We start from the raw sequence: 27621 nt of genomic DNA, 5'->3' as shown, positions 1-27621 counted from the left end.
AAAAGCCGCTGTGAAGCCGACCAATCACAAGCTGCCGAGGCGGGGCGCATTCAACAACCGCAAAGTTATTAAACGTTTTGATGTTGCTCAAACTCCAGCACGATAATTATGAATCTCAGGATGGATCTGAAGCTGCTTTCATTCCCCGAACAGAGTCAGAAACTACAGACACCTGGAGACGTTTTCATTTTTCTCGCAAAAATACGAACAGGCTGCAGATATGGTTAATATCATAAGTTTAAAAAAATAAAATAATAAAAAAAAAATCTTGCAAATATGTCTAACACAAATACCGAGAGTTGTGTGGCTCATAAATAGGGCCCCATATTGAAGGAACTCTAAATGTGAAAATGAAAATGAACGCCTAATTTACAACTTTTTCCACGATTTGCACTCACACCTGAACCCTTTTGGGCTCCATTGCAGAATTTCGTGTCCTGCATATTAAAAATTGGCAATAATTATGTAATTTGTCATATGTATCCATCATTTCTCCGTCAGGTGACTGCAGCAGCAGCAGGACCGGGGGGAGCTTTTGTTCCTCTGACACTGACGGGCTGCTGACGGGCCGCAAGGTGGCGTGATAACGCAGCAAAACAGACAATACAAAGGGTGGATTTAATGCCACACTGCCAACCGAGCTGCGTCAATACGCAGCAATCAGCAACGTCAACACAGGAAACTCGGTATTTTACCTTCAAAATAAAGGCTTTGCAGTTTATCACTTTTTTTCTGTCTTTCATTTTGGTTTAATGCAGCTTGTCTCTCGGAAGGATTGCATTACTCGGTACTTGTGACTCAGATTAAAAGAAGCTTAGTAGACCCCAAGAGCAGTGATGTGTTGCACTACTTATTATACTTAGATTTTATTATCACTACTTTCTCTAAAACTGCATGCATGTCCGGGAAAAACATCAAAGCAGCTGATGTAATTTTTGATATAGTATAGTATAAAACTTAAGCCAGTTTTCATCCAGACTGACTCTATATTTGTTTAAATGAACTGAGAGCACATCGGCTAATCCTTATCAAACAAGATGCACTGTGATGCTGCAATCACAACAGCAGTTGTGTTTGTGATCGGTGACCATAACATAATGGTAGAATTTGAAATAGCTATTAATTAAAATGCTCAGTTCTAGGAAAACGTTTAACATTACCAGTGCGTTGCCCTCCAACACTGTTCAGAGGCACTTCCAAGATGTTTTATTTAGAAAGTGAAAACAGGAAGTTGTGTGTGTAAAAAGTGTGCGGCTTGACACTGGTCCCCAGCAGCGGTGACCATTCACTGGGAGGAGGTGAATGCTGCGTCTGGGGGCATTTCTCTGTCTGCCGGCAACCTGATTGACTAACATCACCAACGCCCATAAAGAGGCAATATACAGGAAATGAACCGATCTGTGAGAAGAAGAAGAGACATTATTTTCCGTTAAGTGGGAAACTGTCCGACCGGCTCCATTGCTTTAGTGCGGTGGTCGTGATTTAACACTGAGACGCATTGTATAACAAATAGCTACCATAGTTCTCTATTGTATAACGTTAACTGTATAGCTGCTGTATATCTGTGTGGATTTTCCCTGTTCTGACCGAGACACTGCCTCACTCCGACTATCTAACTCCGAAAATGGCAACCCAGATCGATAAAGAGGCTTGCAGAGAAGCTTACAACCAAGTCAGAGATGACAACACGGAGATCAATTGGTAAGTCTCCCTCATCAACTCCGCGTTATAGCCACGATACAAAACTTCATTGAAAATGCGGTCATTTAAATTTGATTTGCTTTTCTGAAAAAGTACGCCGGTTGTACATTCCGAGTCATGTGTATTTCTGAACGAGTCGGAGCCCCTCTTTAATTCGGCGTACAGATATTGCACCATGCAGGGCATATGTCGACAAAATCTTACATTTTAGAATTGGTTCGCAGCGCTCGCTAACGTTTATCGCAGTGCATTTTTGTCAAATGCGACAGCGGGAATAAGAGGCGGACCTATGCTAAAAGTTCTAGTGCCGCTGAAGTAAGTACAGCTTGTTGTCTGGCATGTATGCCGAATTAAAGAGATGCCCCTCAGCTCACAGGGAGGGCCTTTCGCTGTATTTGATGGGGTGTGTGCTCCTGCCGATACGCAAGGAAACTTTGAACTGCCATTTTTTAAAATGGAGTGTCTGTCCATAGTAGTAGAATGGAACACACTAGGACTAATCTGCGATCGAGACCATCCCTGTTTCCACACTCGGAAACAAGGATAAGATACACCGTCTTCGAGTTTATATCAATAGGTGGACCACATACCCGTTCTGTCTTGCCACCCTTCTGATCTTAGCTGATCGGTAAAATGACATTTAGTGGCTCCAAACTGCAGTGATATCGAAGCCAGCGGCGCAGAAGTAATTTCCTTTGTCCTATATCCACAGGGGGACAGTAATGACACCAATGTATGGGCTGGCACGGACAATGACACCTTGCATATGGGCCTTTATACGGCGTTTTATTACCTAGATCGCTTCCCCGTGCTTTGCAAAATGCAGCTGGTGCGACGGGCATGACGGGCTTATAACAAATCAACAGATCAGAAGATTGGATTATGAATGGATTAAATGCCACAGATTAATGCACATGGTCTGTTCTGCATCTTCCAGGGCTGCCTTTAAATACGAGGGCTCTATGATCGTGCCTGCAGGACAAGGGACTGACTATGAGGAATTCAAGAGGCAGTGCACAGGTAATGGCCTCACTTCTCTCTTTTGAACAGTGTGCAACTTATTTTGAAATGCACCACCACAGTAACACAAGCTCAGCCACTGTAATGAATGGGTGTAATTTTGTTTCCAGGCTGCTCATGCTCCCAGGTTTTCTTTATTGTGCTGTGTGTGTGTGTGGCCTGCATGCTCCATCTCTGTACTTGTTTAATGGCCTATTTGCCTGCTAGTTTAACTTGCCAGGACACTAATCTTTTAAGACTCTTTCTGCGCTGTCACCCACTGGCCCTCAGCATTGTAACAACACTGGAAAAGCGCTTATATGATTGTGAACCCTTTTGGAAAAGGACTATAACCGCACATTATGATTCAGTTCTCTGAGTTTTTACCAGTGAATTACACTGGAAAAAGTCTCAACAGTTATTCTTTCCTCCAAGGACCATGCCATTTTATTTCTCAGCTGTCCCGGCTAGCATTTTCTTTTCATTGTTCTTTTCCTTAGTTCCACTTTCCATCTCAAACTGCTCCGCTGCCATCGAGTAAACATGATGAAAATACATATACAATAAACATCTGCTGTGTGTTTTTAATGAAGGAGCAGGCCTCCAGCAGCTATCATTACTTCTATGTATACCTCTACGGAGCGGCGTGTGTCTGTGCAAAGAGAAAATAAAACAACTACACACACACAAAAAAAGAGAGTCATGCAGAAACTCAGATAATGACTCAGAGTGACTGAAAATAACTGATGGGTGCAGGCTGGATATAGAAAGAGCAAATCTGTCTAACACTCAGATGTAATTAGCCCCCCCCCCCCCCCCAACCCCCGTGTCCTCTAGAGTAAAGCATCTACTCAGATGTTGGGTTGGGTGTGGCTGTTCCTGATGCTTGGTGTTGTTAAAGCTCATGGCCCTGGGCTGTTCTCTCTCTCTCTCTCTCTCCCTTTCTCTCTCTCCCTCTTAACGTTTCAGGGCTCACATTCCTATGTTGAAATAGCTTATTTATTACCACGCTTTATTGCAGCCCAATTGGTACCTGTCCCATTGGTGCCTGCGGTGGATTACAAACAGTATCGGATGTCTTACGTTCTCTCTTCAGGCTTTGTTTTCCATATTTAGGGGTGAAGTTGGAGCTCTAAGGCAACTCTGGCAAAAAAAAAAAAAAAAAAAAAAAAAAAACTTTCAGTGTGGGAGGGGCTTATGCAGGGTGACTGTTACCTTCTACCATCCTCATGTTATTCAGCTGCAGTGTGAGTGTGTGTGTGTGTGTGTGTGTGTGTGTGTGTGTGTGTGTGTGTGTGTGTGTGTGCGCACGCTGGTGCACCAAACCAGGGAGATTCCTGCAGGCAGAAAGGCAGGAGCATCATTCCTGAGAAGTTCCTGCGTTACGCAAAACCTCCTGTCAGGCTCATGCCGATTACATCACCATGGGCAATGTGCAGGGGTGACTGGTGACTTATTTACTTGAATTAATAGGCATACTGTAGGGCCGGGTTGCACCAAAAATGATTAATTTAATCCAAGATTACTTCTAATCAGAGTTTAGCTACACTAAGTTTTCAATAAATAAATCCAGATTTAAAACTCAGTAGAATACACATCTCTGCTAGGTGTATTTCTCCTTTTTCTGCACTGTGGACTACCCTATGTGCTGAGCAAAACGCGCTAGAGACTCAGCAGCTGATTGTAATGCCAAACGCTTTTCAGTTTACTGTATGAGTCAAATATAACACAGCACAGCACAGCAAATATATCATAAACTCCCAAAGCCTCTTGAGTGTAGCCTCGAAATTACTACGAAGGTCTCTCTCTTCCTCTCTCTCTCTCTCTCTCTCTCTCACACACACACACACTTACATACACACACCCTGTTTGCTGCGTCACTCTACACACCCTGTGTGTGTCTCCTCTGAGTTCTGTGGACTTCTATCATCAACAGAGTTTTATAAATTTGCCCAAAGAAATGCAACACACTTGCTGAAGACTCGACTCTTTTCCTTGACCTTCCCTTCATGACGAGCATGTTTTATCCCAACATGATTTTTGTTTCTCCATGTTTTATCTTTTTATCTTTTCTATCTTGACTTGAAATTATTCTTTTCTTGGTATATCGTATTTTAGCATATTCTACTAATTCTGTACTCTGTGAAGCACTTTGGTCAACCTTAGTTGTTTTTAAATATGCCATATAAATAAAGTTTGACTTGACTTGACTTGACTTTTTTAACCCACAATCGGAGCGAACGCACAAGAGAGAGAGAGAGCAGCACTGGTCAAACGTGCTAGACAGTGAATGAGGAGAGGGAGCAGACGTCGTGAGAACAAACTTTTTTTTTTTCAAAGGTTTTGAATCACCGCAACCACAGGAGCTTCTTCAGCAAACAGTCCAAACTGGACAAAAACATTAGGCTGACAGGATAAGTGGTTTGTGAGATTAGTTGTGGACAGAAACACACACACACACACACGTACATAATCACACATAATCACACACAACCACACCAGATCCCCTCCAGGCTACCACCTGAGGAAAAGAATGAAGCAGAGCTTGACGAAAAACTAATCCTGGTTCTGTAAATCCAAGTTTAGAAATTTAAACCAAAATTAAAAAGGTCTAATGTTAAACCAAGATGGTGATGTTCATTTAGATTTTTTTTTTTTTTTTTTTTTTTTTTAGATATTTAGAATAGAAATTAAATGAAGGATTAAAGAGATGTTTATTTTTTTTCTTCTTCATTTTAAACCAGTTTGTAAAGTTTGGTGCAACATAATTTACCACTAAACGGTGATTTAATCTGGTTTGATAATGAATCCTTGTTGGTGTAGCCCAGTCTGGGTCACCAAAGTGTCTTGGAGGGATCACCGGCAACATGCGGCTTCCTGAGAAAGTTCTGGGGGATTTTTGCTCGTTCTTCGCCCTCCACTTTACTTCGTCAAAACTGCTGGACTCATGCGGGCCCATGAATGGGAGGTGCCACAGCCCAAATGACACTCATGTACAGTTTAGTGATGCTGTGTCTCCTTGGAGGGGGGGGGGGGGGGGGGGGGGGGGGGGTGCAGAAAGATCTGACTGCCTGCTTTCGCTAAAATGAAGTCAGCGTTTGCAGAACAGCCCCCCTTCTCCTTCCCTTCCCTGTCCAGACAACCACCAGTTTGTCTTTTTTTGCTGTATCATCATAGTCATAGTGCAGTTGTTTTTTTTTTTTTTTTTTTCTTTTTCTTCTTTCAGGAGGTGGGAGGGGGGTGCTTGGCTTGCAGTGTCAGCACCGCTTTAGAGGAAAAAGACCGTTCTGACCCGCGCACAGACGGAACAGCAAGATTCTGCCAGAGGGAGTCGGTGCCCTCTGGGCTGGCTCCAGGTTTAGAGGTGGGGGGGTGGGGGATGGCAGCGCTTGGCCATTGAATCTGAATGGTAGTTTTTTTTTTCCCCTTTCACATACTTCCTCAAACGAGTGGCAGTGACAGATGGGACAGGTGCATTGTTAACTCATAAAAGGAAAAAGTCTCACTTCTAAATCAGTGTGAGTTTCTAGTGGAGTTAATCTGTAAGAGGAGGTCATTTACATGCATGTGTGTAGCAGTTTATTAGGTAACTGTGCGCAGGTCTGAATCTGTGTATGCATGTGCGTCATACACACCATCAGATGACTGTGTGTGTGTGTGTGTGTGTGTGTGTGTGTTTTACCACAGGCAGGGTGTTGAAACTGGAGATGTCCTTTGTCACCATGCTGATAAGGCTCTTTAACAATGACTGGTCTTGTTAATGGGCAGCCGGTGGGATCTAAGAACAGTGGCTCTGAGACTCGGCCAGGAAAGTTTTTATTAGCTGCTCCCACAGGTAAACAGAGATAAGAGTGAACAGTGAGCAGTGAGCAGTGCAAGGAGTCAGTCAGTTCACTATCAAGTGGAGGAGAGGTGCACCACTGGCCTTGTGTGCACCTGTTATTGACCGCCATGCTTGGTGTTGGTAGTTTTACAATTCTGAACTTTCATCCCCAGAAATCCTGTGAGGTGATGCGCGTTGCACACTCAGTGTTTATATAAAAAAAGGAATGGGAGAGGCAAAAGATTTAACTCTAGTGGGTCCAGCTCTCTCTAAGTGGAATTTACAGCTGTTTAGGGAACAGTTTGGATTTCAGCCTTCTCTCAAGTTTCTATTCATCCTGTCCTGTGGGCGAATATGTGACCATAGCTGACACCAGAATACCTTTGGGCCAGGCAGGTGAATGTTCGTCTTCTTAACACATTTGGATTGGACGCACCCCTTCTGCTGAAGCTCCACTTTGTGATTTAGACTGATCAGACTGTTTGTTTGTATAAATTTTCTCAAGTACGGCATTATCATTTTGTCCTGACAATCCATGTTAGACTGGATTGATGAACTGTATGCTAATCCATGTTAAGCGTGATACTCACTGAGATGTCTGCCACTGTTTAATTTGTGTCCTGGTGCATTTCCACGTTGATGTGCATTTTCATTTTGGATGATTCAGTCGTCTCAGTGTTACTTGGGTGTGTATATCTACATTTTGTGTGCGTTTGCTCCATCTGGTGACCCAGCATGCATGTCAGCGCTGGTGGAAATGCGGTCAGGTTGACTGATCTATCATCACATCGCACAAAACCATTAAGCAGCAAGTGTATGTGTTTCATTACAGACTAGGACCAATTCGCCCTTCAGTTGTTCTGCGGTTGTTAGGGGGGGGGGCAGATTGTTGGACACTCACACAGAGACTGGAACATCTGGAAGACGACAAGTGAGACTTCTATCGCCTGGGTTACATAATGAGTACACACGCCAACAGCCAACGTGGTGCAGAGGACAGCTTGTGAATATTTATTATTTGTGAGCAAAGTATCTGCTGCTTGGAAGTCAAAGTCATGCAATTTACTGAGGCAAAAAAAATAAAAAATAAAATTCAGGGTGAGAATAAAAGGAGGATGAATAGGAAGAGAACGACTGTTTAAGAGAAAGAGACAGAATGAGCAAGCAAGTGAACAGAGAAGTGGTGAACAGCAGGTTCTGCTTCCCAATGCAAATGGTTTGTGCAATAGCAAATGTTTGTTTCTAGTAAAACCTCAAACTAGTGTTAGTAGTGGCCAGCAGTTGCTTGCGAACTTTAAAGGAATAGTTCACCCATAATGCACAATTTTTACTTCAAGTTCTCACCATGTGCTGCCTTCATCCCCATGGCAAAGAAAGTTTTACTTGCAAACCTTCATGGTAAACTCATACTCCAAAAATACTAGCCACCTCTGATCCAATGGAAAAATCTGGATTCATAATTTCATGATTGTCCAATAGCGAAATGCTATCAAAAGCTCTGTTTAAAAAGCTCACCTTTGCTGTGTAATCCAAGTCTCTGGCATAAGCCCGTGTGCTCAGTACTTCCCAAAAATGGGTTTCCACTCAAATCTTACATGCACGCACAAGCACATGCATTTTTATTTTTGGAATGTTAATTTACCAGAAGAAAAGCTTACAAGAAAAGCTTTCATTGTTGGAGATTGAAGGCAGCACACAGTGAGTACTGGATGCAACAATTAGGCATTATGGGTGAAGTATCCCTTTAGTATTGGTTGCTTTGCTTAATTTGCATGCTGGCTAGTTAGCTAGCCCTGGTGCATTCAACTGAGCTGACTCTTGTAAAGCTACAAATTTAAAGTGTTTTCGGGTGAAGACTGGAGCTAAAGACGAGGTGTTATTGTGTCACGGCTAAATTTGGAAACAAATCTACCTCATCAGACTCTTCAATTACCAGCTCCTTCCTTGTTGGGTGTCTCTCCTCTTCGTCTAACATTTGTGATGCAACTTCGGGCCTCACAGCAGATCTCACTGCTTTAGTCTACTGACCTGAAAACTCCAGCAGCCTTCCCACACACAGATTCAGTCCGGCTTGGGCTTTTGGGAATCAGCCAGAGCAGTGGCGCCACAACAAGCGAACCCTGTGTTTGAATTTGTGCTCTTTGGAGTGCCACTGAAACTCCCTCTCACACATAACATCCAATGTCCAAACTGAAACAGTGAAAATGCTACAGGAAGCAGCCTCAAGACAAGTTATGTTAGGTTTCTTTTAAAGGCATGCCGTCTCAGATCTGTAAGGTACCGCAGATCAAAAACCATTTGCGACCATCGTGTTTAGCCTCCACTGTTGTGCTCCTTCATTCCAAGGTCCTAGGTGGTGTCCTGTACCAAGGTCTCTTGCCTGTTTTCGCCCAAAACGGTTCTAATCAGGATCTTTCATCATAATCCTTACATGAAACTAGTCACCTCCCCTTGAGTCAGTGACAGACGTGTTGTTACATGGTGCAGCAATGACCGAGTAATCATGAATTCAGATCTGACTCATCTGATTCTGTCATGCATCTTCACAGTTGAACTCTTCTGTAAAAATGATTGCAATAACAGTGAAAGGAAGGCTGGAGCAGTGGGTACTCTCCTTTAAATAAGAGTTACCTCACTGACTTGCTGATTCCTTGTCTCTTGGTCGTCCCTGTTCTCTGTTTTAAGTTTACAAGTGCATTGAAGAAGTGGTTGTTCCCTCTTCAGTTCATTACTCAATGTCTCCCCACTCTTCCCTCCCAAATCAGATGATGCTCGTCTGTTCGGGTTTGTTCGGGTCACGACGGGTGACGCCATGAGCAAACGAGCCAAGTTCACCCTCATCACCTGGATCGGGGAGAACGTCAGTGGGCTGCAGCGGGCTAAGATCAGCACCGACAAGACACTGGTCAAAGACATTGTGCAGGTCAGTGACTCTCTGTTTTCACATATCTGCTTAAAACAGGGGTGACAGTAACAGAAGCCAAATGTTGTCATCATGATTAATGGGATGGAGCTGTAAAGATCCCAGGGGGGAAGTTGGGTGGTTGCAAAAGTAAAGCAGCCTATTTGTTGGACGTAGCGTGGAGAATAGATATCAGTCAGATTTGAGTGGAAGTGGAAGGCATTGGAAAAAAGGGTTTTGTATTTTTTGTTTTGTATTTTTTGTGTGGCCAGAGGCACACAGCTCACAGTTGGAATCAAGAGAACGGATTAAGAGAAAAACATTTAGGGTAGAAAATATACCATAGACAGTGGCTGATGGGATCAACCACATCTGTAATCCTTGTAGCTGCCATAGATATGCTACCTCTGTCCTATTTGGGCATGACAGGGCAGCCAAAGCTAGTTGGGATTGAGTTAAGTGCTCTCACTGAGGTGGACTGGATTAGTACTTCCAGAATGTGCTGTGCCACATGCCTCCATGGTTATTGTGTTGTGAAGACACATGTTTCTGTTTTCGGGCAAGGCAGCATCACATGACTAATTGAATTTTATTTCTGATTACAAATTTGGTATCTGACGATTATAGAATCTATAGAATCGTGATCTCAGTGTTGAACAAAATGATTGTGATTATGATTTTTGCCATAATCAAGCAGCTCCATTAATTACATTTTTTTTTTTGTCAAATACATCTTTCATAGATGGATGCAGTTACATTTGTAAAAATTCATCTGAAAGCACTTCTACAGGTGTTTGAGTCTTGAGTATATTTATAGTGGCATATTTATGTGAACAAGCCATATCAAGATATAACTCAGATGCTCAAAGCGTAAATGGTGTGCATTTTCACTTGGTGTGGGAGATGGTGTTAGTCATGACCAACCAAATTTCCTCTTTTCCTTCCCTTTCAATAGTGTGCTTTGACAAGTTCATGTTAGAAAGAACGGTCCTGGGCGGATCCGCCACAAGTGTCTCCTAACAGGAAACTGATGTCCTTGTGTGGGAGTTGAGATAGACTCCCTAAATTAAATGAACCTTGGGGAGATTTACACATTTGGCTAGTATACTGCTCTGGTCATCGGACAGTAGTTTTCAAGTGTAGGAAACTGTTCATTAACATTAAAAGAAGAGGCTAACAGACGAGACAGAGACACAGAGACAGTTTGGTGCAGTTGATGTGGTCTGCTCTGGTAGGTGGGTCAAACACAAATTCAGTTAATGCATCAGATTTGCAGGTGAGAAAAAAAACTGTGCACCTCATGAAAATGCTGCTTACTGCTTGGTGAGTGCAAAGCCCCACAACGTTTCATTGTGCAACTAGAGACCTTTATCTTGACGTCATAAATTTTTACCTCAATGTTGACAGCATTTTATTAGTGGTGTGTTATATGCAGATGACTTTCAACTGTGTACATATACACCTCTCTCTCAATTTGAGGCAGGTGGTGCTTATCCTGGCTCTTTTTGTTCTCTAGTACTTCTTGCCAGGGAGTTGGAGAGCAGTTCCAAGTATTTACTGAAATTTAGTTGTGTCATATTTGTAATGTTGCATTATTTATTTGACAAAATTTGCCAAATAAATAATCCGAAAGGCTTGCTTCAGTCACACCGTCCAAAACTTGGAAAGTGCCTTTGGAAATTCTGAAATGTTGCCTGTCAAATATCCATCCCTCATGACTGCCCAGACATGTCAGAGCTGCTTGTTCCCCTGATGTTGTCTTAATCATGGCTATATGACCATTATTTACTACATTAAAATATTACCAGCATGTCTTTGTTTTTGTTGTCAAACCGTATGAAATATGGCCAATATTAACTGACGCCAAAGACTGGTAATTGTTTGCCCAATACTAATCAATACTTACCAATTCTTTAAAGACACTGGTTTATGTGTGTTTTTTCTGACATTTAGATTATAGCTTGTGTCATCTTTCCCAGAACGACTGAAAGTAAAAATTCCATCATCTAGCCTGAGATTGCCAGACCAGTTTGCAAATACGAATTTGCTTGGAGCCTCTCAGTTCATTTTTGATTTCCAAGGGGTGTTATCAACAGCTGCAGGCCAAAATGCCTCTGGACGCAACTGGATAGACCTTATGAGCAAGTATGATGAGCTCACAGATTCATCAGGTTCCCAGGCTTGTACAGTTCATCACACTGACCAATAAATCAGAATCAGAAATACTTTATTGATCTCCGTGGGGAAATTGGGTATACTGGTCTCTTATAGGCAAATGATATTAGCTTTAGGGCCATATGGCACTTAGTACCTATTCCTCCCTCCCCTGTGCAGTGCATAAAACATTACATCTTCTGACTCCTCGCATGCTTTGTGTTTCCATAGAACTTTGCTAAGGAGTTCATGATCAGCGACGTGAGGGAGCTGGACGAGGACTACATCCGCACGGAGCTGAAGAAGGCAGGCGGTGCCAACTACGACGCCCAGGCCGAGTAGAGCGGGCCAACGAGCCACAGTCCACTGGAAGGGGTTGGGGTCGGGGTTGGGGGAGGGGGGTTGATGGGTGTAGGTGGGGGTGGGGAGATGTGTGGGCAGGGCTGCTATCTGTTTGGGACTGGGAACGGTGGGACTCAGGGGAGTGGTATTGGCTGGGGTGGACACACCTCAGTGAAAGGGAAATGAATCAATAGGTACACACAGATTTCACTTTCAAAGTGAGGGCAGGCAAAACGCCCTCACTTTGAAAGATTTTCTTCACTTACAAGCACACACAAAACACGCACACACACAAACAAAGTAGAGGTGCACCGATAGCAGTTTTCAGAACCAGTCTAAGTGCTCTACTTGAGATATCTGCCAATAAATAATACAGTGTGATAGCCTATCCGTAATAAAGCTGAATGTCATGCGTCCTTTATTGCCTCCTCTTCCAAACAATATCTTTAACTAACAAACAGCAGTCAGCATTTTCACAACAGGAGGCATTTTTCATCCGATTTGAAAAGTTTTTTATTGCTCCAAAGTGCATGTCAGTCAAGAATCAATATCAGGACAGCTTGATTTGCTGATCAGAGTAAGAGTACATTGGAGCTGGACTGGCACTGATGCTGTTTCTAGAGAGGCTGTCAGTGCACCTCTGCAGCAGACAGACAGGCATGCATTGAACCCAACAAACAGGCCGCTCTCCTCAATCCTGCCCTCTCCCCAGTCAGGTCATGGTTGGTTATCTACTGTGCTGTGCATCATCATCTCACACTCATCATCTCAGCTGGGCTGCCGTAGAGCTGAAGCAACAATCAGCAATATGAGGTCACATCAGGATGTCAGGGGCGCTCTTTACAAGGAATGAGGATGTGAATATCTGAAGGGTTTCACTCCAAAATGCCACATATTGATCATGCCTACAATGTCTTGCTAATAGCCCAACAAGTTGGGAAGCAATTTTTACAAAGTGAATAAATACAATGAACATACATTTCCTCAGAATGAACTTTAAGGCCAACAACCTGTTGTCCAAGAATGTGCCGAAGTTTGAAAAAAAAAAAAAAAAAAAATCCAACGAACAAAAGCATCTCATTTTGAAATGAAACTCTTCACCTGTAAGGATTTCTTTGACATCAGAACATGCTCTTAGTCATGATACACTGAACCTAGAGGGGCAAAAGATCTCCATTTTCAACAAACTTATTTTGGCAGCGGTTGGTTGCTTGCTTTTATTAAGCTTGTGTCTTATTGCCAAATTGACATTTAATGACTTCTCCATCTCTACCTGGGTAGCTGCATTTGGATTACAGCCTGAAAGCTCTAACAGGGATTCTTATTGGGTCTCCAGCCCGTCCACCACCTTTTTCATGCTAGTGCTTTTTGCCATAACCTCTTTCATCGCTGTAATCCAAACCGCTTGGTGAGCAACTGAAAAGCCACAGAAACTGGTTCAGCGCTTGCAGAGGCCTAGAGGAGAAATAGAAATGCCGCACATAGCAAGGAGTGAGACTAACATCTGAAGGTTCAAATAAACGATGAACGCATTGATTGAACATAAATGAACAGCAGCATCTGTAGTCAAGAATGGGACGCTCCGCATTTGGCAGGTCCTCGTGATTGTAAACTTGGAAAAAGAAATTTGAGAATGGTGGTCTTTTCTCCTGGTGTCCCATGTTACATGCTACCACTTCAAGGTATCCATGCGTACTGTAACCTACTGTGTTTGACTGCCTTAATCTCCCATGGAGAGAGGGGCATCATAGGAGTGTGTGGACACTACACTGTGATTGGCTATCCTCCACTCAAGGGGGTGGGACTTCGACCGGCCCGTGGCTCACGGTCCGGTCGAGCAAGTTCATCATCCCAAACCCAGATGGAGCCATTTCTCGGTTGTAGCATCTCTTTTTATTTGGTTTCCGCCCCCCTTACCCCAAAAGCAATGTTTCTTCTTGTACTTTTTTGTTTTTGTTTTTGAGATAATTTTTATTTTCTCTGAAGAGTTTTACCGTTTTGATTTCATTCTTGACAGCATTGTCACCTTCATTGGAGGAAGAGATTTTCAAAAAATAAGAAAAACAAAAAAGAAAAAAAGGATCTGAATGGGCACAAGATCAATCATTTCAAAATAAAAAAAATCGATGTTTTTTTTCCAAAACTTGCCTCTCAAAGTCTCTTTTGTGTGTCTCTGAAGCATACATGGATATAGAAAAAGGGTCTTTTTCTAAGGACATGAATTAAGTTAAATGAGTTTGGTTTCATCTGTGGTGGTGAGGTCTTTTTCAGTTGGCCTTCACCTAGAAGAATGAGGGTTCCTCAAGGGTTCATTGGTTAAGGTAGTGGTTCATTATACTTTTGAGCTGTAATCACTCAAACAGCCATCTGGTTGGTTAAAATAAAAGCTGGCAAATCAGAAGAACTTGCTCATAAAAAGACCAGTGACTGTGCTAGTTTGGAGAATTTCTAAACCTTTTTAAAAGGGTCATTTCCAGCATGATGCTCCTACCGAACCATCGAGGTCTCTGTTATTATACGAGCCTAAAGAACTGCATTCCGGTGCTCTATACAGCCCTTTATGTTTAGAGAGCATGATGAGGTAATGGGAGCCTTTTGGTGCGGAACGACATCAAGGTCCACATGGCAACCGTCTCAGGGAGCTTACAGGACTCCCAGGGGTTGCCATGGCCACCGTTACCAGCACGCTCCAACCAATCAGGGGGGAGTGAGGTGGGGGCAGGTTGTCAGGGGTAATCTGCAATGTTCTGGTTTGTACGGCGTCTCAATAACACCCTCACTACAACCCCGTGTTCATTATCTGCTGCTGCCTCCCTTTCGTTGCAAGCCCACCCACCCCAACAGGGCTGAACCCATCACCCCCCTTACTCATTCCTTATCATTCATTTCAAAAGCGGTGTTAATAGTTAATCTATTTATCTCTGGGAGTTGTAATTAATTATGCTATTGGTTAATAAATTTCCCATATGCCCCCCAAAACAGGCAAAGTCTCTTTTCCTAGGAATGATGCGGAAACTAAACAATGGGCAACGTCCCTGTTTCTTCTACAGGATAACATCAAAGACGACACCATACCTCCACGCAGAGAAAATAAACTTCCTTTGCCATTTGCCATTTGAAATACCTTAGGAGAAAAGGATGATGACTAATACAAACCTAAAACCCTAAAACAAATCATGTTGCGGAGTTGGAGAGACTATAAAAAGAACTTATTTTTTTGGAGTTGTACCTAACTGGACGGCGGACTTGCTGCACTACTCGTTACTGGGAAAGGTAATCACATTACCGGTAAGCGTGTTACCACCCAGCAGTGCTTCCTAATGACTTAATCTATGGTGAGTAAGCCTCTTGCTCTCTGTTTTCATGATATAGCTGCGTTTGGCAAGTCAGCATGTCAAGAAAGATCTGGGACAGTCAACATGTTCACAACAATACTACTACTACTACTACAAATGATAATAATGATAATAATAATAATGAAGATAGTTTTAAAATGTAGGCACTTAATATGAGTGTTAATACAATGCTACTGTTACTGTTTTATGTCAGGTCAGTGGATAGCATGTTTAAATCCGGATACCATTGGTTTCTCTCTTTCTTTGTGTGTGTGTGTGTGTGTGTGTGTGTGTGTGTGTGTGTGTGTTTGTGTGTATGTGTTTGTGTCATGGTTTCACAGCTGTCAGAGTAATGGAGTTATGGTTGCCAGTATGAGTCAACCTATGATCAAACATGATTCCCAGCAATAGTACATGAGTATGTGTGTATCTGTGTGTGTATGAGTGTGTGTGTGTGTGTGTGTGTGTGTGTGTGTGTGTGTGTGTGTACCTCCGTCTGGTAGATTGGCTGGAGGGTTGCAGTGATCTATGGGGATTAATGGCAGGTTACATAATAAAACTCTGATATCATGACTTACTATTGCCATGAGTAAGATGTGGGAAGCAATTCGTCAAGGATGTAGTTTAAGCTCATGTTACAGTGTGTGTGTGTGTGTGTGTGTGTGTGTGTGTGAGAGAGAGAGAGAGAGAGAGAGAGAGAGAGAGAGAGTGAGGCAGGGAGTTGAGGCTTGTTGAGGCAGGTGTGACAGTGTCTTAAGGGGCCATATTAATTAGATGAATGTCTTTAGGGAGATTACAATTGAGTCCTTAGGTGTATTGTTTTTTTGTTTCATGTCATTAGGCATAAACCAGAATGGAAACTGTTTTGGAAATGTGTCTGTCTCAGCTCTTGAAGGAAGAGCTTTACATGAGCATGAGTCCAGACTTAGCTGGGCTTTCCAAGTATGAGGAAGAGCTGACTGTCACACGCCAAGCGCCATCTTCTTTTTTTTGAGGCTTGTTTCCTGTACTTTGTTCTGATCACTTCCTCACCTCATCAAAAGAACCAATTTCCCTTGAAAGAGGACTGAAATGCATTTTCAGCATCTCGGTGAGTTTTTTTTTTTTTTTTTTTGGTGCCATTGGAGCTCAAATATCACTGTTCTCACCAAGGAAACACTCCTGACGGATCGCTAATAATGGATAATTGATTACATATTTATTACAGAACTGGTCAATACCAACCTAAAACCCTCAGTCTGAACTGGTACAGATGAGACATTCAGACAGTATACATGAGTAGTGTCTGGTGTCCTATGTCCTAATATCATGTTAAAGGAGAGCATATTCTTTCACATTATTCTCATGGTGAAAAATAATATTACAGAATACTCTAATAAAATTCTGGGGGAAACACTAAATTCCTTATTTTTCTGACATGGAAATAATCAAACATTCAAAGATTTTGAATACTGATGCAAAATATTTACTAGCGAGACCTCAGTCAAAAAATGTTGTCATCAGCCTTTAAAAACCCATATCAGTTGCACACTGGCGTATGTCCTCTCTCTCTCTCTCTCTCTCTCTCACTTTTTTCTCTGTTTACAGTCCTCTGTGTGGCCTGCATGTCCTGACAACTGCAGTCAGTCCAGCGAGGTTAGAGATAAGGGCCTTGTCTTACTAACTCTTATGACGAGAGAGAGAGAGAGAGAGAGAGAGAGAGAGAGAGAGAGAGAGAGAGAGGGGTTAGTGCACAGGGCATGTAGGAGTGTCCAAACAATTGTCAGAGAAGTTCCTGCTGAGCAATGCCCCTCAGATCCTTCCTGCATTCCTCAGACCTCCTCTACATAGCAGCATATTTTACAGCCTACACCAAGTCATGTGCTCTGTCCGGGCACGTGTGTGTATGCCTCTGTGTGTGTGTGTGTGTGTGTGTGTGAGAGAGAGAGAGAGAGAGAGAGAGAGGAGGGAGAGAGAGGTCTTTTATCTCACCCTGTGTCTAAGAATGTTTGTGTGTTCTTGTTCTTATTTCCTGATCAAAACTTAAGCATAGAAATTCCACTTTCAGTTGAGTTAATTTTGTCTTTGCTAATCTTTACAAAGACTTAGTTTATGTTTAGGACTTGGCATTTTTTTTTATTATGAAATATAACAGTAGGACACATCTTAGTTCAGCTCCAGTTCACACTAAATAACATACGACAGAAAACTTCCTCTGCACAGCCCTCTCCGGGTTCAAACCTTCAGGTACGCTGCTGCTCTGGCCACGCCCAGTCAGTGATGTCACAGCAGGTCATTTTCAGCAGCTGTCAATGGCGAAGTAGCTGCTGTGACATCACTGACTGGGCGTGGCCAAAAGTGCAAAATGCCTGCTAGTGCTGAGTCATTGTTTAAACAAGGTACAGTATGTGGGATATCCAGCTACAGTGATTGTGCTGTAACTTGTTTAGCACAGGGGTGACCAGGTGAGCACGGATGTGACTCAGGATGGGGGCGTGGTTTCAAAACTCAACCTGCTTAAAGATGGAGGAGACCTACGTGTTGGATGTTCACCAGGTCCTGAGTCACTGGGCTCAGTGTCAATGCTGGGTGGTTTAATTTTCCCCCATAATTTTTTAAAAAAATCCAACAACAGTATAGCAATGTGTCGCGGTGATGCAAAGTTGTTTATCAGTGAACGGCACTATTTAATTGTACACAGCTAAAAAAAGCCCTACAGGAGCCATAATTCATGTAGGCATAAGATGTAACAGAGCTTGTCTGAGGGCAACACCAGAATATGTTATGATGATGATTACTTCATGTTTTATTAGGCTAGAACTAATTTAAACTCTGCTTTAGTCTAATTTTTCCAGTCAAACAGGACAAGATTCGGGATTTTAGACAGCTGCTCATGATTTGGGACTGTTCTGAATTTTTCAGGACGTCTAGTCACCGTAGCCTCACATAACTACTCGCCGTCCTACCAGAAGTAATCTAATTCCACATCATACGGGAAGGAAGGTAGACGTCTGGAATATTACATATAAGTGAACAGTAAAACAAAGTAATGATGAGAAGCATTCCTAACTTGGCACCACGATGACTGGAAGCAAGGTTATTATTATTGTTAATGAAAACAAGCGAAATAATGAAAACTAGGTGAGAATTCTTTAACTGAAGTAAAAATGAAAAACAAGGCTTTGCAGCCAAAATTGTATTGTGTGTTCACAAAACTAAATAATTTAAAATCATAGAGATTTTTTTTTTAATTTTAATCTCTTGACAGTTTATTTGATTGTTCATCTGTCCTAAGTTAGTACATTTTTTAAAAAATAGTATGATGTTATGTGAATCTTACAAAAAAGACTTGAACTTACACTGAAACTAATAAAAAACACCTAAATATTTAAAAAAAATAAAAAACACATGAAACTAGCAAGCCCGCTTTAAAAACAAATTCAAAATAAACTGAAATTGAAAACAATAAGTCAAAATTAAAAAAAAAAAACTAATGTAAAATGCAAAAGTACAATGACTTTTGATTAGAAGTTTCTGTGCTAATGAGATTTTAGGATGGGGTTTATTTAAGGGTGAGGCACTGCAGTGGTGAGGATCAGGGCCACTGCAAGGTTAGGAAATGTCCTCACAAGTGCTGGGAAACATTTTATTTGTGCACGCCAGTTTGAACACTTTGGGAGACCACGTAATCTCAGCAAAGCCCCTTTTTCCCGGTGGAAATGTTGGAGGGCTGAAGAACATGAAGTCAGTGTAAGTCACACCCAAAGATACTCAATATAAAGACATCAGTTTTCCAAAAGAAAAACCTATTGCACTTGATCAGTTAAACCCTTTCAGTACAATTCTGTGGCGCTGTCTCTACTGTTTAATTAATGAAACATTTGGTTAGTCACAGCCCAGCGGGGTCCTAATCCGAACAGACCAGAGCGGTCCGAGTCATCTGTTTGTGTGGGGCGTCGAAACAGCCTCGCTTTACGGATGAGCTCATCACTTCAGCCCACAACATCTCATATATGGAGAGAGAGGGAGAGTGAGAGAGAGAGAAGGAGGGAGAGGGGTCGGGGGCCCTGGCTGATGGTGCTCTCTCCACTAAATGGGAGAAAAGAAGACACAAGAATCACTCTGTGGTCACAGGAATACTTTGCTCTACTTAGGCCGGTACACTATTTACCTTAACTTGGATGCACAGTCGGTCACAACAAGGGTTACAGGTTTATGCACATCCTTTGTTGCAGCACTTTATCCGTTCATTCTTGCCAGCACCCCGACCTCGGATCCTGAGTTCATGTTTAAACACATGATTTGTTAGACAGCGGTAATCTCTCTCCTTAGCTTTTACTGTGCTCCGTTTTGTAGCCACATGTTTGTAACTGGAGTAGTGTAAGACCACAAAGATCTTGTGACCCTCACACCACTCGATTCCTTCAGTTTAGCTTCTTTTACTGTTTTCTCACACAGGAATCAAAGCCAGTTCTACCGTTGTACGTAATGGGGAAGAGTGGTAGCTAAATGCATGAAGGGGAAAATGCAAATGGTGTGTCTGAGCCTGGTGAGTAACGTTCTTTGGGGAGAGAGAGAGATAGAGAGAATGGGTGTTAGGGTGTTAGGGGGGAGGGGGGTAAAAATTGAGGCGACTGAGCAAAGCAAAGAGAGTTGGGAGGTAGGAGGTCGGGGTAGGGGTGGGCCTTTTCAGCTTCTTCCAGGCCCTGTGAATAGATGGAGAGAGAGAGAGAGAAACAGAGAGAAACAGAGAGAGAGAGAGAGAGAGAGAGAGAGAGAGAGAGAGAGAGAGAGAGAGAGAGAATGCGAGCGTGAATGGGTCACTTCTCAATGCTCCTGTGTGCCAGGGCTGCAGCGTTGGCACAGAGATGCCATTGTCAGAAACTAACGAGCTGAGGGCCACTTCATCCTCTCAGCCCAAATGAGCATCTGCCTGGTTTACTGAGTGCATTTACACTCCACATGCTAACCCACGCTCACAGTCTGATTAAGAAGATATTCTGCCCGTACAAGCCTTATATTAAAGCTCAGGTATCAGTCAGTCAGTGTCGCCCATCTCTGCTTGGGTGGATATTGTGCACTTTGACCAATTATGATTTATTACAATTAGTAGTTACAATTAGTGTTAGTGTCCCATGATATTTCAGAGGATTTCCCACCTTAACAAGGACACAATTCTGTGGAGAGGCACTGATCAACTGTGTTTGATTTTTTGTGCCTAAAATTAGAATAAAACCAAAGAATCGTCATATGGATCGCTTGAAACCAAAAATAGTAGTATTGTATCACCCTTCAAAATGCCATTTAGGTCGAACTCTACAGTCTCCTTTATGCTGTGCCAATACCAGTGACTCTGCATGTTTAGCATAATTTTTACAAAATGTATATAATTCACGTTTCTGCTGATTCTATCCATTCTTCTTCAATGTGAAAATTAACTTTCAGAAACTTCAAACTTTCTTCACACCTGTATGCCATCACTGTAATACAGTCCTCCACATTAGTTTTCCTAAAATCCTAAAAACCTTGAATCACTTGAAATTGGATGAAACAGTCTCTCTGCTGGAAAATATCCCCCAGGGAAATGTTTGTTTTACACAGCAAATGATCATTTCTGTGTGCATTTTCCACCAAAAAATTCATATTTGAAAATTGAGGTATTACATGATGTGATTACGTGATTATCATCCCTGCATGATTTGTAAAATGGTTGGTTGCAATGTAAAATCTGGCTACATTGGGCGATTCAAAATCAGTCAGTCAATCAGTCAGTCAAAATCAGTCAAAATCAATCATATGTTAAGGTTTCCCACTGACAGCTTGTATTTTTTTTTTTTTTTTTATCATTCTCTCTTTCTGTCTCTCTCAAACTCTGTGGGTCTCATGCCAGTGTAAGAAATGCCATGTCATTGTGTCTGGCTCAAAATTCAGCCCTCCAAACAAACCCGGTGATGATAAAAGCATCATCATTTATTCGCGCAAACAGAACACATGCATCTTCACATTTCCACATTAGTGGCTGGCTCTTGTCAAACTATAATTAGAGCTAAATTAAGCAAACATCCTTATCTGCTTCTGTATGTCAGGAAGCTGAAATAGGCTGCAAACTTCCTGTACCAAAGGCTGTCTCAAGTACGGCCTTGACCAATCAGGACTCAGCAGAGGACGCAGTGTGAAGAGGAAGAAGTCAAAATGTTGCCCCGTTGGATCCATGATGATTTGTTTTGCAGTATGAGGGGAACAGGCCCCAGATGAACGCTGCTACTCCAATTTAACTCTGATTTATCAGTGCCAGCTGCGAATATAGGATTTGAGATTGAGGACTTGAGAATTTGAAGGAATTTAAACATGAAAAAATGGAGAGAGAGATAAATAAGAAGAAGAGAAAAAAATAGAGCATTCTTTACTCTCTGTTAGCTCTCTGTTAGACCACTACCTTACAGAAATCTCTCTCTCTGTAACGCCACCATTAAATGCTTTAGTTTTTCTTTATTAATTACAACTACTTCTGATCTCCTGAATCCAAGATCAGTTTCATGCAACTTATAAAAATAATAATTCCATTCTGGTATAATATTTTGCCTTCTGTGGTACTAGACTTCACAGTATTGAACTGCATGATAAACAAAAGAAGTTGATGGACAAAAACAGAATAAACTGTATTTGTTTCAATGTTTTGGAAATATTAAATCAAGAGTTTTTTTTTTTTTAATCTTCTGTCTATATCTTGTGTCATACACACTCTGATATCATATAAAATACTCTAGAGTATGGTGTCATATGGTATTGTATGGTGTAATATGGTATCAAATTATGTTTAATGTATTAGGCTGCATCACATTTTATTGTATCTTACTATATTAAATGTACTGTAGCGTAATTTATCACATCAAACTGTATTATTGTATCATATTATGTTATTATTGTATTGTATCATATAGCATTACTATCCTATTGTATCGTTATCATATTGTATCATATGGTTTCATGTCATATCATATTGTATCAAATCATTATCATTATTGTATCATATTCTATAATTATTCTGTCATATTTTATCATTATTGTATAATATCAATGTCATTATCATTATCATATCGTATCATATTGTATCATTATCATTATTGTGTTATTGTATCATATTAGACATTATAGACAACACTTTCATATCAGATCATATTGTATACTATCATTATCACTATCGTGTCATATCATATTGTTAATCATTATCGCAATGTATTATTATCATATTGTATTGTGTCATTACATTATTGCATTATTGTACTATATCATACTGTTATCTCATTGTGTCATATGATATATTGTTGTATCATATCACATCTTTATCATAACGTATATTTTTATCTTATCATATAGTTGTATTATACGATTATTGAGTTGTATTGTATTATGTCTATTTTATTTTTATCATTATCATGTTGTATTGTATCATTATCATATACATATGTTATCAGTATATCATTATCATGGTTGTATCATATCATATTGTGTTGTTATCACATCATATCATTATTACAACCTCATATTATTGTTATCATTCATGTATTGTATCACATCATTATCATTACTGTATCATGTTGTATCATTATCATGTCTTAATGTATCATTATTGTGCAATAGTCTTTTATTATTATTCTTATCATTATTGTATATCATATTGCATTGTTATTTTATTGCACCATATCATATCATTCTCATTATCATTATAGTATCGTATTGTAACATTATCATATCCTATGACTGCTGCATCGTATTGTATCATTAACATAATTGCATCATATCTTATCAAATCATGTCTTATCATATATCACATCACGCTGCATCACGTCACATTGTACACACGTCCCAGATTCAAACTCACTCATCACAATGACATGTTGCATTGCATTGCTTTGCATCATATTGCATGGCATCATGTCATATGCTATGGCATGTTGTGGTATTGCATCATATGGTGCCCATATGACAGCACATCAGCAGCTTTACATTTTTCGCATGTGCATGTAAAGACAGGAGGGCCTCTGCAGGAAGACAGGGACTTTCTGTTTGTCCAGCAAACTCCTGTGAGTGTCACATGTGTGTGTGTGTGTCATACTGCCAGCAGCTGCACTCAGCCAGCTCTGGATCTTATACCTTAAGGCAACACATATTTTCTTTTCTCCTCCCCTCTATTTGTCTGTCTCCATTGGGCCAGGCCAGCATCTTACATAATTCTGCTCTTTACATCCCCCTGCCGCCATGTCTCCAGCATTAAGAGCTCTGTTTTATCTTTTTCATTCTAATCATCTTCGCTCCTCCCATTCTCTCTAATTGCTAATAGGGCTGCTCCCCCTCCCCATCTATTTCCTATTCTCAATTTAATTAAACTATAACTCTGTGCTCTGCATGGATCACTAACACCCAGGAAGAGTTATTAATTTCTTGAGCCTGCTCGATCCTCATACAGCCGCGTAAGATCAGATCTGATGAGGTTACACTGACAGGCCAACTGTCTCTGTGAATGGACCATCATAATAAGAGAGAAATTGTGCATGTTAATGATGTTCTGAATTAGTCCACGGACAGTTTTTGTAATAACACTCTAAATCAACCCCGGGGTCAAATGAGCAGCTATCAAGAGACAGAGGCACTCAGGCACTGATCTGCTGACTGCAGCTGGATCTCCAGGTTTCATGGTATTTTGGTGGGTTCTCCAGGGAGCTCAAACTGAATTGATGATATAATTGTTCATGCATGAGTGTATTTAGACATTCAGCCAATGAGAGAGATGTTTTTAGCTTTATTGAGAGTTGTTATTAAACATTTTGTCTTGTTTCTCACTTTGGTTTTTGCTCCCAGGAACATGATGCCCACATGTTGGCCAGGAAACTGCCAAGTTAAACGCCATGTGAAAGAAAAAAATGACTTAATTGAAAAGCAAAATTGAAGTCAAGTGTTGGGCTGCATAATTATCTGGATGTAAGAGTCCACATGGTGGTGAAATCTCCTCATTAGCTGCTCTGTGCTCCCCTGGGCTGCTAATCCACAATCCTGGATTTCTGTCTCTCCATTTACTTCCATAGCACGACAAAACAGCTCCTAAAATAATACGTTTAGCTCACAAAAGTACGTGAAAAAGTGGGTTATGCCAACATAAAAACAACAACAAATTCCGGTACCCATTTTTTGTGGAAATTAAGTGGCTCTTTTCTTGACGTTTCCCTGTTTAAATTGGAAAGTAGATCTGGCAGGAAACTCCCACATGGAGGCCTTGTGCCAGGAAGAAATAACACGGTATTACTTTGACGAAATAATTATAATTACATGCAAAACAGGGTACCGGGACATGTTTAACCATAGCATGGACTCATATAATGCCCAGGTGACTATACAACCCAACACTCTTGTCTTAACCATGGTGGAAAAGTTGGCATTATACTCTGTACAGTGAAGAACATGTGAAGAAAGAGCCGTGTAATGGTGTCAGTGTAGATCTATCAGTCTAACGCGATGTCAAACAACATCAGAGCTGCTGTCAGTCTCATGTCACCATCCATGTCTTCTTATTCATGGGTTGGTTCAGAGTATGTTTTCACTTCTAATGATCGAAATGCATTTTCTAGCATTTCAGTTCTGTTATTTTATCTGTGTGCCGCTGATCTCACCTGGTCAAATGAAGCAAACTGGAGGATCAAACACTGCACGGTTCAACCAGTCCAAACATCCTCAATACAAACACAGCATAAGAAAGAAAAGTGTGAGGAAGTTATATAACACTGGTCTACAAGCAAAATGCTTCCAGAATAAAAGTAGTTAAAAGTTTACCTACTTTCAGTTACTAAAAAAGAAAAAATAAGTCAAAAGTGATGGTTGGCTCAAGTTATCAAGATACAGTAATAAGTCAAATATTGAAATTCTATACGAAGTAATGAGAGAGCGATTATTACTTGAAAGGATATGTATGTGTCTGAGCTACAAGTTCAGACTCAAAACATTTCTGCAATGTAGAACATATTCATCTGTGCTAATGTTTTGATAGAACATGCCCTCTTTGACATATTATACACTTTGTTACATTTCATAAGCCACAACGAACAGTAATCTAAGTCATATGTAGCAGCTTTTATAATTGTCAGTGTGTGATACTTTTATCAAATTGTCTCATATTTTTTACCTGAGGAACCAGAGATGCCTCGAAACTGTGTAAACAATGCAGATAACTTCTGTTATATTTGTGGTGAGGTAACCTTTGCATCACAAAAGCGCAGTTATAACTGCTGTTGTGAAAAAGGCATATCATCTTTATTTTGGATGCAAAATAGGGCATCAGGACAAGAGTTGGGCCCCACATTAGTGTTGTAACACATGTACAACTAATCTTCATCAGTGGCTCAACAAAAAAAGAAAATCTATGCCTTTTGTAATTCCAATGATTTGGCGAGAACAAACAGATCTCAGCAGTGGAGCTGTAAGTGATGAGCATGGGGAGCGATTTCACCGGGACATCGCAGCCATGGAGAAAAGGTATCAAGGAAAATGGAATCCATCTATGCTGAGTACTGCTGGAATATGTCAAGGGATGATCCTGATGCCGTGTACAAGAGACAAGCCAAAAAGTGCCATGTACATACTGAATAACTGTTGTTTTAAGTGATGTTTCAGTTTGTATTTTCCTATTACATTTAGTCACAATAAGTCATGAGACTTCTTTTGTTTAATCCTTGCCAGGGTAGCACTTGGACACTTCAGATATAAGTATTCTTTCAAACGCAAGATTTATGTACATGCATATACATAATAAAACTTTGTCATTAAATATCTTGGAAACATTAGCCAATCATCAGTTTTATCATTTGTTTTCTAGTTCATCTTATCAAAGTATGTAAGATTTAGCCAATTTTATCTCAGAAACAGACAATTTCCAAAAATTTGTATACCAGTGTACCATTAGTCTTAATTGTTGGAGCAATTGCATCATATTTTTCCCCGCAGAGCATTACTGCACACTGTGAGATGCTTTTCTCTCCCTGCAAGGTTGCATTTTACAGTCAAACCACCAAGATGCAGTCCCTACACCCACATGCAAGATGTCATGACATCCTAGATCCTCTGAGCAGGACTAACCAGCTGCACGCACAGATACCAGAATGAAGAAGTTCTCTTCCACTGCTGCTGACGGCATGAGATATGAGTCTTAGTAAAAATATGTGTGAGTGTGTGTGTTGGTGTTCCTTTTTGCTTCTAATTTAATCAATCACTTGATGGATCAGACTCATGACAACATTTCTGTTAGCCACACACCACGGAAATGCTCAGCATGTTCTTCAGAGGATCACTCAGTTAATTGTTAAGCTGCATACACACAGTAAAGCCGGTGTGTGAATGTCACTGTATGACATGTAGCTCTCTATAACCAGTCACTCTCCACTCCAGTGTTATCAGGAGCCATAGCAGACGAGGAAACCTCTGCTGTTCCCTATGGGGGAAAATGGGCATTTCATTAGATCATCATCAATCATGCAACCACAAGACAACAGGCAGACAGTTTGTTGCAATTATTCAAAGATGACGTTCAACCGCATCTCGAGGCAGAACATTGTGGTACAGGCACACACACAGAGAGGAAGTAGCTCGGTTTTCTTAAAGAACCCTGAAATCGTCAGAGATTCAAAAGAGTTTCCCTCTCATTCAAATCTTTGTATGCGCAAATGCAAAGCCCTCAGGCAAATGAACGCGATGTGCATGGGCTTGCAGTGTCAGATGTTGACTTTGGTGCTGTTGGGCTTGTTGTTTTACTGTGAAAGCAGGAATAAACAGTTTCCCCTGTGAATCAAGCAGTGCCTCATTTGCCAGTGCATGAAATGGTCAGTGAATCTGGTTGGTCATCCCTGCTGCCACAATCCAGACAAAACAGAGGAAATTAGGTACAAAGAGGCTGCATTTACATTTAGGCTGCAAGAGGATTGTAGATGGTATTGCAGAGGTTATATATAAACACTGAGGTTTCGTTCAGATCGTGGCTGATTTACATGAAGGTAGGAAACTGGAAACTGAGTGAACAGGTCCAACTAGCGGATCATCGGCCTACATGTGAAGCTTGTGGGTGACACTTGGTGTAGTCATGCTACACAAGCAGTGAGTGTTTTTTCCCTTGACTTTTTTTGTGCATCAAGTGGTGAATTTCCTGTGCAGTCACTCAGCAGTGTAACTTTTACCATATAGGGACACAGCTGTGAGGACGTGTGGTGGGCAAAATGAAGAGAAAAGAGGAACTAACGTGAGGCAGGAGGAGAGTCACTTGTCAAGTCTCGACTCGTCGGCGGTCGATGAAGTACGGGGGAGCAACGTGGTGACTGCCAGAGACGGCAATCAAGCCAAGCCGCTCT

At 41.3% G+C, this 27621-nt stretch overlaps 1 protein-coding gene across 2 annotated transcripts; it reads left to right on the top strand.

The window, feature by feature from the left end:
* Positions 1-1275: 1275 nt before the first annotated feature.
* Positions 1276-27621, top strand: cotl1 (coactosin-like F-actin binding protein 1). 2 transcript variants are annotated; one of them, XR_003928364.1, is made up of 5 exons: positions 1276-1701; positions 2639-2721; positions 9289-9446; positions 11811-12747; positions 27610-27621. XR_003928364.1 is itself a non-coding variant. In XM_030053971.1 (4 exons), exons 1-4 carry the CDS (start codon positions 1625-1627, stop codon positions 11919-11921), a joined length of 429 nt encoding a protein of 142 aa, XP_029909831.1. In that variant the 5' UTR covers positions 1276-1624; the 3' UTR covers positions 11922-13104. The 2 variants fall into 2 exon arrangements, 1 of the variants encoding a protein (XP_029909831.1); XM_030053971.1 differs by lacking the exon at positions 27610-27621 and having other exon boundaries at positions 11811-13104.

This window comes from Myripristis murdjan, chromosome 6 (assembly GCF_902150065.1).
Source record: "Myripristis murdjan chromosome 6, fMyrMur1.1, whole genome shotgun sequence".
In the NCBI taxonomy this organism is placed as follows: Eukaryota; Metazoa; Chordata; class Actinopteri; order Holocentriformes; family Holocentridae; genus Myripristis; species Myripristis murdjan.
This window is presented reverse-complemented; position numbering and strand designations above follow the sequence as displayed.